Raw genomic sequence first — 13,999 nt, 5'->3', positions numbered from 1 at the left:
AGCAAATAGCAGGCAGAATCAGCAAAATACATGCTATATCAGTGGACCATTACTCATGTATTTCCAAAACGAAGGGTTAGTATCAATCATTATGACCCCTGCTTTCATTTCCAAATGCAAGTTCCCATTTATGAGCAATCAGACTTTCATAATGAACTTTCTGTCAGCTCTGAACACTTCAACTCAAGGTCATCTACAAGACCCAGTGAAGGTATCTGAAGTGGTATTTAAAAAGGACTGAGCCTTTGTGATGAGGGAGATTACATCTCTCCTTCCCATCAAATAGAGAAAGGATGACGTATCAGCACAGACACTTTCATTAGGATAAAATATGTCATTCGTTCTGTATAGCGGAACATAATCCAGACCATTTGGATTTGCTTTGTATCTCAGCTTACCAAATTGGGACAGTCACCAAAGTACACTGCATATGAGCAAAACTGATTGCTGTTATTATCCATACTGTGGTATGGAGATCCAAGAACACTTTTTTACCTTTTATCTCAGAGATCTTTCTTCCTGCAAGGCTCAACTCGATCTGGTGGGACCTATAGCCGTGGTGCAAAAAGTTACCTTCCCAGGTTATTCCACAGCTGTATATGAATATGGCATCATGGCTCCTGCTGGATGTGCAAAAGGGGCAACTTTCGAAGCCACTCCCTGACAGATAGATTATATTTTCCAGTCTGCTTATATTGAAGCTGTCTGACATACCTAAGAGACTAGTGAATGGAGATGCACCTCCCTCTACCTGTTGCCCATTCTCTAAAAAGGTCGTATGATCAAAAGACATTTGAAGAAGAAGAAAAAAATTCTAATAATATGTTTCCTTGATAATGCTTACATGATGATAATACAGTTATACCCCTCCAGACTCACTGCAGATATGTTCATGTAGAGAGAATGCCTTCTGCTCCATTAATACTGAGGAATTCACAGGAATTTAGTGCCAATCTCAGTATCAAGGGGTGGTCACACTATCTGCCACCTAAGTGAGCAGAAAACGTTTAGCATTTTAGCTATAACGTTTTAGTCTGAGAGGGCTGCATTTATGAGGTAGCAGGTGCTCTCATAAGGTATTATGATCAGGTAAATATTATTCAAGTCTTGGTTTTCATGGAAAAGCTATTTGCCTTGAAATGTTTGTCTTCTGTGAACCTTTCTTCCGTGAGTATCTGTAGGACACCAATGCATCCATGACAAGCACATATTTCAACATTCAGCTGTGGCACCAGATGATGTGTCTAAGGCAATACCACTCTTGTTTGACTTCCATCTCAGGAAGGTTGCAACACATTCTAGTATTTGTATGCCAATAAGCTCAGAGATGTGATGAATGGTCCTTCTAACTTAGTACGACTGGGTTAGTGAGGTAGTGGAGTTCTGTGATAAAATTAATGATCTATAAAATGAGGCAAAAATAAACCCAGGGAATTAACAGAGTGCACAAGTCAGCAGAATAAATGGTAATGACTTTGAACTCAGTTATCTATCCTAAGTTCTGCTGCTGTCATTTCAGAACAACAAGTGAGACATGCTAATCATAAAATGTACACTAAATACATAATATTCAATGATCTAAATATATTTGGATATGACTAAAAACTGACAAAAAAACAAAGATTTCTACCAAATAGTATGGGTCTTTCTCAGGACAAGAAATCGTCACATTCAGAATGTAGGCAGGTATTTAATGATGGACATCACAAATTAATATCCATAATATTGCCATAACATTTTTTATCTCATAAATAGCTTGTGGGAATGAGAAAGAAAAACTTATCTGAAAAAGTCAGATTTGAAATAAAAATGTATTTGAGTCTTGTCTATTTAAGCCATATTACCTGATTGTCTATGGAGAAATTGAATTTAATTGTCAATGTAAAGGCCACGTTTTTCTACTTGAATGTTCTGATACATTTATAATTAGTCTGTCCTTGTTCTCTTGCTTGATATGTAACAAAGTGAGTCATAAACACGAATTATATAAAATTTATGTTTAGGTTACTCATTATGGAGAACCAAGATGTTTGAAGTCTGTTTGGACCTGCTGACATGACATAGTGATGCAGAAAGTGATATGTATATTTAATTTATATTATGTGCGTGGCTTTTGTCTGTGATTGAAGGTAGAGTTATGCCTGTATGACATTTGACATGTTTGAGGGGTATAAAATGGGATTCTACTCAAATCTGAGCTCAAGGCCTAACCTTGTTCACAAGTTAGTGGAATTGTTTTTAGAAACTTATGTTGTTTCTTAGAACAAGTACAATTAGTATATGTAAAGTTTGGTAAACAATTATCAATTTCTATTTTAATATCAGTCTTTGGGAATCTGTGATCAGAATTTGTAGTTGTGTTCAGATGTAATTCTAAAAGATTTGTTTAAAAAGATTCATTGAATTACAAAGTTAACATTGATATTTTGGATTAAGACACTACTTAGAGATTATTGAAGACTCATTCAAAACCATTTTAGATTATATCATCATGATTCATCATGAGTATTGGAAAAACAATACATTCAAGACTATTGATAATTTAATAAATTCAAGAATATTGAAATTCATTTGGAGCATTCTATGCTTTTGGACTTGTGATAGGACATTTAGGATTATTGGGAACTTAATTCAAAATGCTGTGTCTTTCAAACTTTCACATTGTAACTTGGAAAATTAGTTTTATTAAACTTCCTTCTTTGACATAGTTAAAGTCCTACAGTTGTAATAAAAGTAGTTACGTTATATTTGTAAGTATGATGGAGAACTTAAGAGTATGAACTTGAATAAACTGACGTTGTTTAAGTTTCTTTTTAAATTGGTTTAAATGTTTGTTAATTGGTTTTAATGGAACGATTGCAGATCCTAATTTGTGAAGATATATCTGTGATGCTTTTAGATGAATATGTTTTCAAAAGTATCTTAAAACATTTGTTATTAAAACAATTCCAATAGATCTAAAATTGGTTCCTTTTCTTTCACAGAAGCTGTCTGGACACAGGCGAAGTATCCAGAACTACATGCCCACAGAATTCACATCTTGAGCATAATGGAACAATTAAACATTATTGCCAAGCCCAGGGCATTCACTGAGACTGGGGAGAAGGTAGTTGACATGATTGATCCGGTTATCTTCTCCTTTAGTATTATTTGCAAATTTTACCTGCTGTCAGCCGCCAATGAATAATTTGAATAAGAACACTGAAGTTGTAAAAAGAAACATCCGAAACAAGCTTTTATAATAAAAACTGGCTGAAACATGTAAACAAATTATCACATTAATCACTTGAAAAGTATGATTTTACAATACATAAATGGCCTAGATATTTCTGATTACATCTACTGTCCTCTTGTTTTATCTTCCAAAAACCTAATGGATGAATTTACTGTAATCTCATTATCAAACTAACCATTTTAAAAAAGTCTGCTACTGATGTGTAAGGGGAATATGGCTACTCCCATGTATCACGGCTTTTGTACGTCCATCTGTCATTCCATTTCATCATACACCATTACATACATTATAAAGTAAATTTTGTTACTCATAATCATGTCAGTAGCCATGTCATACAGTTTTGTAAGCATAACATAATTTATTTGAAAATCACTCATTATGATTATATTGTTATCATTAGGTGACATTGTACTTCATATCTTTTCAATAATTTTAACATTTTTACACTTCATCTTTTGTCTTGATGGACTTCACATTAAATGTGTTTGCACAGGTAAAAGTGTAACTGTATAGGCATTATTGTGCTGATGTGATGTAAAACCCTGTAAATACATACATACATACATACATACATACATACATACATACATACATACATACATATTAGCCAGGATTGTGTTCATAGGATATTAAACCCCATAGTTGGAGTCATATCGTACATGAATTATTGTGCAAGTTGTATGTGTGTATGTCTTGAAAATGCAGTATTTTTCTATAAATAGCATGTTACATGCATTCTCTTTTTTAACTATGATATTTTTAGCTTGTATGAATTTTATATTGCAGTGTTTGTCAAGGTCTCTACTTTCTGTTACTATGAATAGCTTTTTTTTTAATGACAAGACTTTCTATATTTAGCTCTTCAGACCTTTTAACCTTGAAAGACCACTTTAGTATGGTTTTGTTGGAATTTAGTTTAGCTGATCATAGAGCAGAAGAGGTCATTGGGTGGCCTGTTGTCCATTAGCACAATTTTATTATTGCTACTTCACCTGAACTATTTGGATTGCTATGAAACTTTACACCCAAAGTAAAATCATGCTACTCCTACATAAAGTATTTCCACATTTCCATCTTGTAAATCTTTTTATTGCTACAACTCCTGATTGAATAGTCCTTTCAGGATGGAGTTTCATTAAAATACTGTTTATGATGTCTAGTTGGTCCTAAATGAAATCGGTGCTTATCTGTTGTAAACTTGCAGCCATGGCCACTATTTTGAAACTCTTATCATCACTACTCTGGCATTGTTTGCCATATCAACATGGGGATCTCTGTACATTAAAAGACTTCTTCTGATTTGTAGCTGGACCAAAAGGAAGATGGTGCTGACCTGAAGTCCATTATGGCCACCATGGTAGCCAGCTAGAAAATTAATTTATCACTATTAATAACTAAAGGACATATTAACATGGTCTTTTACCAACGCAAGTAGAACCAGTGGCTCAGAGGTCCTATCTTCAGATCAGCCTGGGTTACTTACTGTATTGTGGGGGCCCCGAGTGGCCGAGTGGTCTAAAGCGCTCACCGTTCCGGATCACTGCCATCTCACCTCTGTCTGCGTATGTTCGAGTTCAAGGCTCGGCTAGCGTGGGTACGTGGGAAAGCCTGCCAGTAGCTTCTCGTGGGTCGGTGGTTCTTTCCTGGGTTTTCCAGGGTTCTTCCTCCACCAGTTATACTGGCCACCATATATGGCCTATCTTGTGCTGAAAAATGGCGTTAAACCCTACAACAACAACAACAACAACAACAACTGTATTGTGTCCTTAGGCAAGGCACTTTTCTTTACTGCCTTGGCACTAAACAACCTAACTGTGTTGTTGTCAAACAAAGAACACAACCAGTTCAAAGCACTTATGTTTGTGTACTTGGTCCTAAATTTAAATTTTCCTAGTCTGACATCCAATATGGCCACAAAAGCATCTTTCTTTTTGTTATGCCTCCTGTATTAAAATCATACGTCAGGTATGATGTTTTCACTGGAAAAGTCCTGTTGTGTCTAGCTGGCCTTATATAAATATTGTGCTGATTTGATGTCCAGCATGGCAGCCACAATAAACATAATGAAGATCTTGTCTCTAATTGTTCTAAACATGCTAAATGGATGGTCAAGACGTATCAATATGTAGTTGTCACCAAAAGTATTCAAATAGCATCTAGATTGTTGTAAATGAAAATGGTGTAAATCTCAAATCTAATGTTGCTTCCACAGTGGCTGCTTTAAAATCATATTCCTTAGTAATGTCTGAGTTTGAATGGACACTCTGCAGTGAAAAGTTAATTAAGGCAGTAACTCCAAGTGTGCACTCGTTCTCTCTTTGAATTAAACTTTTAGTGCATACTTACTCTGGGCATATGAACTTAATCATGCCAATTTTTTCACACCACTTCAACTCTACTGTGATGCGAGGATGGGAAGCTATGAAAAAGAATGATTTGCTGGCCATGCTTTGTGAGAAACCTTGGCAACACCAATAAAACAAATGCTGATGATGGGTCCCTAATTGTCTGCATACTGTCTAAACTCCACTGCGTCAACAAACATCAAAAATATTTTATGAATTACTGTATGAGCACTAGCAACACAGTACAGAAAAATAATGAAACAACAAATCAAGATTCTGAAAGTTACCATGAATAATGAAAGGCAATTGGCAGAATTTTAGTGGCAGTTTATAAAACTATAATGGCAGCAAGTAATATTACATAGGGGAAAAATGAAAGCTTATTTTATTTTTAAAAGCTCAAGATATTTTGTTTTGAAAAGGACCATTGACATGTAGAGAAAGTGATCTTAGTACCTGAGTAGAGAACTGCATCTAAATGGTTCAGTATGTGGTCTGCTAATATTTCGATTTCCTGCGTCAGTGATATAAACAATTGGTCAAATTATATGCAAAAATAATTTGTGCAAATTTGTAAGGCCATAATGAGTACAAATAAACAAAATAAAAATAAAGATTTGATAATATAATGATGCAACATTTGTTTGTATTTATACACAAATTTTCTAATTATATTCTTTTTACCCATAATTTGCAATACCTGTACTATGTTACATTTTGCTGTTGCATAGCATACCTTTTGTGGGATGGAATTTCCCTTGTCTGTGTAAAAAAGATTTAATTTTCTCTGTGATGAACCATTCCAAAATGTTTTTAAAGACTTCTCGTATAACAGGCCCATGCACAGTAGTCATACTTTTTGGGGGGGGGGGGGATCTGCCTTTCGATTTCTCCTTGAAATACATTCCCCAGTCAAATTACATTAGGAATATTAGCCTGCTTTCTCGTAAATCCAGCCTTACTAGAAGATGAGAATTGTTTTTTTTTATGTCGATCTCATATAGACAAAGGGCATAAACTCTTTCCCATTACCTCCACTTGCAACACTAGGGGTCGCTAGTTTTTAGTTTCAAGGCTGTACTGATAATACTTTACAGTCATCCTCCCACAAATCCAAGCCAATTTTGTGTTCTAATTCAGTCACCCAATGTTCATATGGTATCTGTTGTGGGAATTAAATCATTTTGCTGCAGGTTGCACACATCGTTATTACAATTTCTGTCACATTTGAGTGATTTTGTCACCTTTAGGGACTTAACCTATATAAGGCCACGTTATATCACGCTATCGTTGACCTCAGGCAAGATCATTATGAATTGGTGCAACACTATTTTCACCTGCTCCATTACTAAAAGAGATGATTTTAGCGAGTTTTTTAAATGCTACATTGATACTTTATGTTTCGTTTTCCCTTCTTGTGTCATTTCCAGATCATTGGTGGAGTGGATGCATGGGTTTTCACAGAGATCCATTGGATCCAATTTATAATACAACAGCACCATCTCCGGCCGTTCAGTCATTACTGGCTGTCCAACAGGAAAGCTTAGTGACAAGACCATCCGTTTAGCCATACTGCTGACAACATAACCTTAATATGGCCAAGATTTAGTGAGAAATTTGTCTGTCTAGCAAGGCTCTTCAATCAGCCTGTACCAGTGATAACCATCGTACTGTCCCAGCAGGGAGACGTTTTTGATCAGATCGTCCAGTTAAATAAGATTTATGAAATCTTACTTACAGATCCGTCTATTATACTCAACCATTGGCAACAATACCCTCAATATGATGGATATTTCAGTGCGAAATCTGTCTCTTCAGCCAAGCACTAAGACTGGCCGGTACCAGTGATAGTTGGACTGACCATATGCCAGGCAAACCAGCCAGCATTTCTGACAGTGCTGGGCTTCCATATGTTCACTGCTTATCCACATGGACGAGTTAGTGCCATTTTCAATGAGGATGATGCCCTTGATGTCACCTGGCATAGTTTTTCAGAGTTGCTAGTGGAACAGATCCAACCATGAACCAGATTGAATTAAGCTTCAAGGCCACTGTCCAAGACATTTACAGGTTGTTGTCAACCTGACGCCTTCAGTACTGGTCTCCCGGTCCTCAATCAAAACCTAGCAGCAATTCTCATGTCCACTCCGCTCTATTCAAAAACACTCAACTTGTATCTATACTGCACCTCAGACATAACATATGGTTGTCTTTATTTCAAGAGTGCTATACCCTCACACCATTTTATATTCAGTCATAATCCCTATTGTTACTATTGGTATTATTCCAGACTCCTGGGTAGGTATTGTCTGCTATTGTGAGCCGCAATTGATTGCAACTATTCTTTCAGCAATTTATAATGAATGAATATCTAAATTGATGATTCAATGATTAATAAATGCATTTCAGTTTTAGTCTTGCAGAAGGCCAGGTCTATGAATGTAGTGGTTGATTTGATATATTCTGTACTAAAATGATGGATTGGTCATTTTGTCATATACTCAAATTTTCTTAAGGACTGGCAATCAGTTCCTATTATCATATTGCCGATATTTCCGGTCCCTGAAGGATGTCTATAGACCATCGAAAGCCTGCAGAACCCAGCTAATTTCTTCTCATGGGACTGCTCTGCTCAAGGACAAAAAGAGTATCACTGAAAGGTGGAAGGAACACTTATCCAACCTACTGAACATACCCTTCACCATAGACTCTGCAGCGTTAGACGTAATTGTCCCAAAGCCAACTATCTCAGACCTGGACTTGCCCCCTTCGACTGAAAAAGTCGAGCGAACCATCAACATGATGAGCTCTGGCAAGGCATCAGGCACGGATGGAATTCCTGTTGAACACTTCAAAGCAGATTGCCCTAAGGTACTTGAGGCACTGCACAGCATCCTGATCAGCATTTGGGAGGAGGTGTCCATGCCACAGGAGTTCAAAGATGCAATGATTGACACCTTATACAAAAATAAAGGGAAAAGCTGAATGCGGCATCTATCGAGGCATATCACTCCTTTCGATTGCAGACAAGATTATGGCACGCATCCTTCTCAACCATCTGGTAAGTAATGACTTGGAAGCCATACTGCTGGAGGCCCAATGTAGCTTCAGGCCAGATCGGAGCATGATTGACATGATCTTCACAGTGAGACAGATACAGGAAAAGTGCATTGAACAATACAAGAACTTCTATGGTGTCTTCATAGACCTCACAAAGGCCATCGTTACAGTTAACAGAGACTTTTCCACTACAGCATGACAGGACTCATTCTCTACAATGGGGATGACTCTAAGCCATTCAACGTTTCTAACGGCATGAAGCAGGGATGTGTTATTGCCCTAGTAGTATTCAACCTCTTCTTCACATGTGTCTTGAACCATGCTACATGTGATCTCCAGAAAGGAGTGTACATAAAGTACAGACTGGATGGCTTTTTCTTCGACCTTCACCGATTGAATGCCCAGTCCAAATTAATGGAGAAACATATTCCTGAAGCACTTTTTGCAGATGATTGTGCTCTCATGGCACACACGGAAACAGATCTCCAGATCCTTGTTACTTGCTTCACGGAAACCTTGAGACTCTATGGATTCGCTATCAGTCTGAACAAGACAGATTTGCTTCACCATTCTGTCCCAGGCACTATAGCTCACCCCTGATTTTATCTATCAAAGATACCCAGCTGAAAGCTGTCGATCACCTCAAGTACCTTGGAAGCATCATATCTTCTGATGGATTACTAGACAAAGAGATAATGGCATGCATCAGCAGCACCAGTCAATCACTAGTATATCTCCGCTCTCGCATGTTGAGCAACAGGAATATCAGACTGTCCACCAAGATAAAGGTGTATATAGCAGTTGTGCTAACAAGCCTCCTATGGGGATCTGAGACCTGTACAACATACAAGAAGAACATCAAGAAACTTGATCGCTTCCACATGAGAGCCCTGCACTGAATTATGGCATCAGATGGCAAGACAGAGTGACGAAGCTATAAGTGCTGGATAGAGCAGGCTTAACCAGTATCGAAGCGATGGCCATGAGAGCCCAACTCCGGTGAATGGGTCATGTCATTCATGTGAGGTGTCTCCAATGACACTTCAGATTTTGTATGGAGCTCTATCTAGTGGACACAGAAAGATTGGTTGCCCAAAGAAAATATTCAAAGACTCAGTCAAGAGCCTGAGATGCTGCTTGATATATGTGACAGACCTCGAATCCTGTGCCAGGGATAGATCTGGCTGGCATGCAGCTATTATTAATGGGTGCAAAACCTTCGAGGATGCCCATAGAATGAAAGCCACTGATGCCAGGGAACGCAGCAAGGCCTCATTGTCAAGAACCGACCCATGCATCCAGTGCACACACTGCTCCAGGACATGCGCATCTTGTATCGGACTTATCAGCCACATGAGGACCCATCATTGAAGAGCAGTTCAGGATTGACTTCATCGAGCCCTGATAGTCAACCAACAACAATTGCCGATCTTGTGAAGTATTTTGAGCTGCAGATTCCTTTGTCTCACTCAGTAATGCCCAGATTGACTCTTATGCATTTTGTGCTCTTTAACCCTCTCCCTATGAACTTTTGCACGATACTTATTTTGGAGAACAATTATGTTTTCTTACCATCCTTAGCAGTGTCTGTAAGTTGAAGGTTTGAACTTGCGCTGTCTAGAACAAGGATGTTTTCAGTTCAGTGGCAATGATGAGTTGGTTTCTCCCATTTGCCAGCCGGGATTCTTAGCAAGAAAACTTAACTAGATTCCTTCAACAGCTCCACTCCCAACAGAGGCTTCCACTCTCAGCAATATCTTTACTTGGATGATCAAGATTGACTCTGATTAGTTAAATTTATATGCTATTTTGCCTATGGGTTTTATGCCAATGCTACATCAGGGGCTTATCTAATTCATTCATCATTGGATGATGCTTTGAAGGTTGTGTTTTCTCAGTCACACAGTACCTTTGCCTTGATTTTATTCTTTGCTGTTGAGATCATTAGCCTCCTACCAGAATGGTAAATTCAGCTTTATAATAGCAACAGGTAATGTATTGCTGTTACTAAAATGTAGTGGAAGGATAACACTTATTTTAATGATGTAAAACATGTTGCTATTGTCAGATTCCCTCCTACTCAAGAGTTTTGATGTTCAAAAAAGGTAAGCTATGCAATAGCCCCAGGTAATTATTACATGATTAAAATGAGTTATATATCCACGCCCCCAGTAGATACATTTTATTTTAGCCTATAATGTGGAATATTGCTATTTTGTTAGCTTGATATATGTATCATGATAGATGTATTTAGATGGAAACTGGTTTTTTCCCCTCATTGCATGTGTATGTTTTATTTTAGGTGGAGAACTATTTCCTGGTCCCTTGTATGCTTCATCAGAAATCTCCTCCAGAAGTTATCTCCCCTGAAGAAGCTCCTCAGACTGTGAGCACATTAGGTCTGTGCTGCGTGTTTACAGGGAAGTTTCTTCCACCTCCCATCTTTCATAGGCTTCTTGCTGCCTGTGTAGCTCACTGGCCAGTTGCCCAGAACAGGAAAACAAAAGAAAATCTTATTTTCTGTGGGTGCTGTGTCTTTGATCTTGATCTGTTCCATAGATTGACTCTGCACTACAGGAACCATTTTGTGTTTGCAAGAATAACAAGGATGGTGATTGATGACGTCAAGACTCCTGATGTAAAGCTGTGTGGCAGAGTTAGAAGGTTCATTACCCTGAATCTCTCCAAGATTATCTCTTACCTGGGCCAGAACTTGCAATATGCATTGCGTATACAGAGCCCACCATCTCAAGGTGTCCCTGAAGCTCGCATGTTTCAGATGTGGTTTGAAGATGAGGTAAATTGTTTTCAACTATTACTGTAGAGTACTTAATACTATATTACTTTAGTGTAATCTGATTTGATACACAAGTGCTGTGTATAGGTGATTCCTTCCTTACCAGCAAAATATTGTAGGAGAACAGTTCCTAATGGAAAAGACAACAATATATTTAGTAAATCACACAGCATCATGCAACATCATATGCCTTCCTAAATGGTTGTAATGATCATAGGAATGAATGATGATGTCTTACATCTGCAGGTAATATCTACAAACTGATCTGTATGATAACTGAGTGATAGTAAAATTTAGATTTTATTAATTGACTCTGTAACCAGAGCATGACCTTCTAGTCCGTACCTGAATCTGTTTTTTGCCGTGACTTGTATTATTCCATGGCTTTTTGCCAGATGTCCTTGGGGCATCTAATATGTGGAAATAAAAGATAGGTTTTAATCCCAAACAATATGGTCTCCTCCACAAAGGAACAAGAAAAATAACTAGATAAAAGTTCAGGTCATTATGAATATAATGTAATCGACAGAAGTTCCTATATACAGTTATAGATTCTGTCCATTTCTTAATTAGTCTAGATGACATTCTGTAGTATGCATACTATTTCACAAATAACAGATCAAAATGTGATTGACATATTATGATCAATCACCTCATGATTAAGCCATTTGGCCATACTGTTAATGTTCCGCTGAACCAATCTGAGTATCGTATCATTGTCAAATAAATTGTCCTAAACACAAGTTCAGAAATGTGACTATTTATGTTAAGGAGACCAATATTCACTGTATGTTTTATGTCTAATTCATGCTTCTACAGTTCAAGTGCTAAGGAGATTCATCCTCAAAGTATAAAGAAGTTTAGTTTTATTTGATGAATAGCTACTTCTTTGCCAATATACTAAACTTGTTGAAGTGTCAAAGCATTGTTGAATAACCATTAGAAAACTAGGAGATCTAATAATTCTACTAAGTTACTTGTTTTTTTGCATGGTGACTGATCGCTTTAACATTCTACTATATGCACAAATATGTCTGGTTTTCCTTTTAAAAATCACATATAGGCCAGTGTTTAACTCCATATACCTAACAAGTTTAAGTTTGATGCACGTCAAGTTATGTTCTCTTCAAATTATTTAATTCCTTCTGCTATATTCATGTTATCCTTAGGAAACGTTGATACCCAACATGTTCTATTGGCTGGATTACTAATATCTCGGTATTTTGTTGTTATTCGAAGTTAAGAATGTAATCAAAATTACAAACAATAAACTTCCGCACATTTATTTTCCTTTCTCACCACAACCAGACTTATTCTTCTCTTAGGAAAGTTTGGAGAATATGGCTTAATTTATCTTTTTTTGAAAATCTTCATAAAAAAGGATTGGACACATCTACTCATTCACCTTATAATTTAAAATACCATGGGATTGAATCTATAGAAAAAAAGTCTCATTAATGTACTGTTCCAAGGAAACAGTTGTTCTTTCCTGTAAGTTTTTCTTTTGATTTTTGCACTGAATATCCTATATAAAAAAATCCAGTTTGATGCTAGTTGGATAATAATATTGACATATGGGCAGTCCAAATCTTTTTTGAACACTTCTCCTCATTTGGTCAGAGCAAAAACATTTTCTGTTCTATCTCAACAATCTTTTAAACATGTTCATTTGATTATTTTCCTGATTGCTATGATCATCAGAATGTTTTTTTACGTTGTATAGTCGTTGATGCCATGGGTGTTGTAATAACATTGACATTCCTCTTTTTTTTAGGGTCATGATCCTGATGCACCCATAACATCTGAGCACATGAATCATGCTCGCCTATGTGTTGCTCTCCAATCTGTTTGTGGAAAAGCCCTTAGAGACATTCTTGTTGCCAACTTTCCTGTACCATACAAAGACATCTACCAAGCAATCCTGGCAAATCATGGCATCTTGACCAGGAGACAGGGTAAATCTCTTCTTAACCCAGATCAATGTCAGCTGGTTTTCCCAGATCCCCAGGGGCAGAAAACAGGAACAGTGGACCAGTTTGATCTTTCTTTGCTTTATACCCTGATCAGAAATATCAGCACAGTTCCAGCTCCACTATCAGGCTGGGGAAATGATCCACAAGATCAGCCAAGGGATAGCTCTCTAGGAGCTAGTGTGGAGCGAATTCGTTCATATAGGAATCATATTGTAGGTCATTCCATGGATGGAAAGATGAACCAACAGGACTTTGTAGATTACTGGAAAAAGTTTGAAGCTGTGATTCATGACATTGAAGCAGTAACTGGTGGACAGGTGTACAGCCAAGAATTAGGAAGGCAAAAGAGACAGGTGATCTCCATCTATGAAGCCTGTTAGCCGAAAATGAAAATCATGAAGCCTGAGCAACAGGTATAAAGCATAAATACAGTGTGCATGATTTGATGGTAGAGCATGAACGCAACATATCATGAAAAATGGGGTTGAACGGATGGTTTCAGCCTTACCATTTTATTTGCTTGTATAAGATTTAAACTTTCCAGATGGAATTCTTTACCAGTGGAATATCAATATAGAATGCAAAACTC

At 37.3% G+C, this 13,999-nt stretch overlaps 1 protein-coding gene across 1 annotated transcript in view; it reads left to right on the top strand.

Annotated features, from left to right (window-relative positions):
* The window catches only part of LOC149784486 (uncharacterized), a 113,537-nt gene that overhangs the window by 84,212 nt on the left and 15,326 nt on the right, over nt 1-13,999 (top strand). The window contains exons 12-14 of the mRNA XM_089932569.1: nt 2,985-3,106; nt 10,943-11,437; nt 13,212-13,823. Of these exons, the coding sequence (XP_089788695.1) occupies nt 2,985-3,106; nt 10,943-11,437; nt 13,212-13,790 (1,196 nt within the window). The 3' untranslated portion in view covers nt 13,791-13,823. The remainder of the gene's footprint in view (nt 1-2,984; nt 3,107-10,942; nt 11,438-13,211; nt 13,824-13,999) is intronic.

This window comes from Sinohyriopsis cumingii, chromosome 14, assembly GCF_028554795.1.
Source record: "Sinohyriopsis cumingii isolate HCF-2022 chromosome 14, ASM2855479v2, whole genome shotgun sequence".
Classification (NCBI taxonomy): domain Eukaryota; kingdom Metazoa; phylum Mollusca; class Bivalvia; order Unionida; family Unionidae; genus Sinohyriopsis; species Sinohyriopsis cumingii.
Note: the sequence above shows the minus strand (reverse complement) of the source record. Positions and strands in the feature narration are given on the sequence as shown.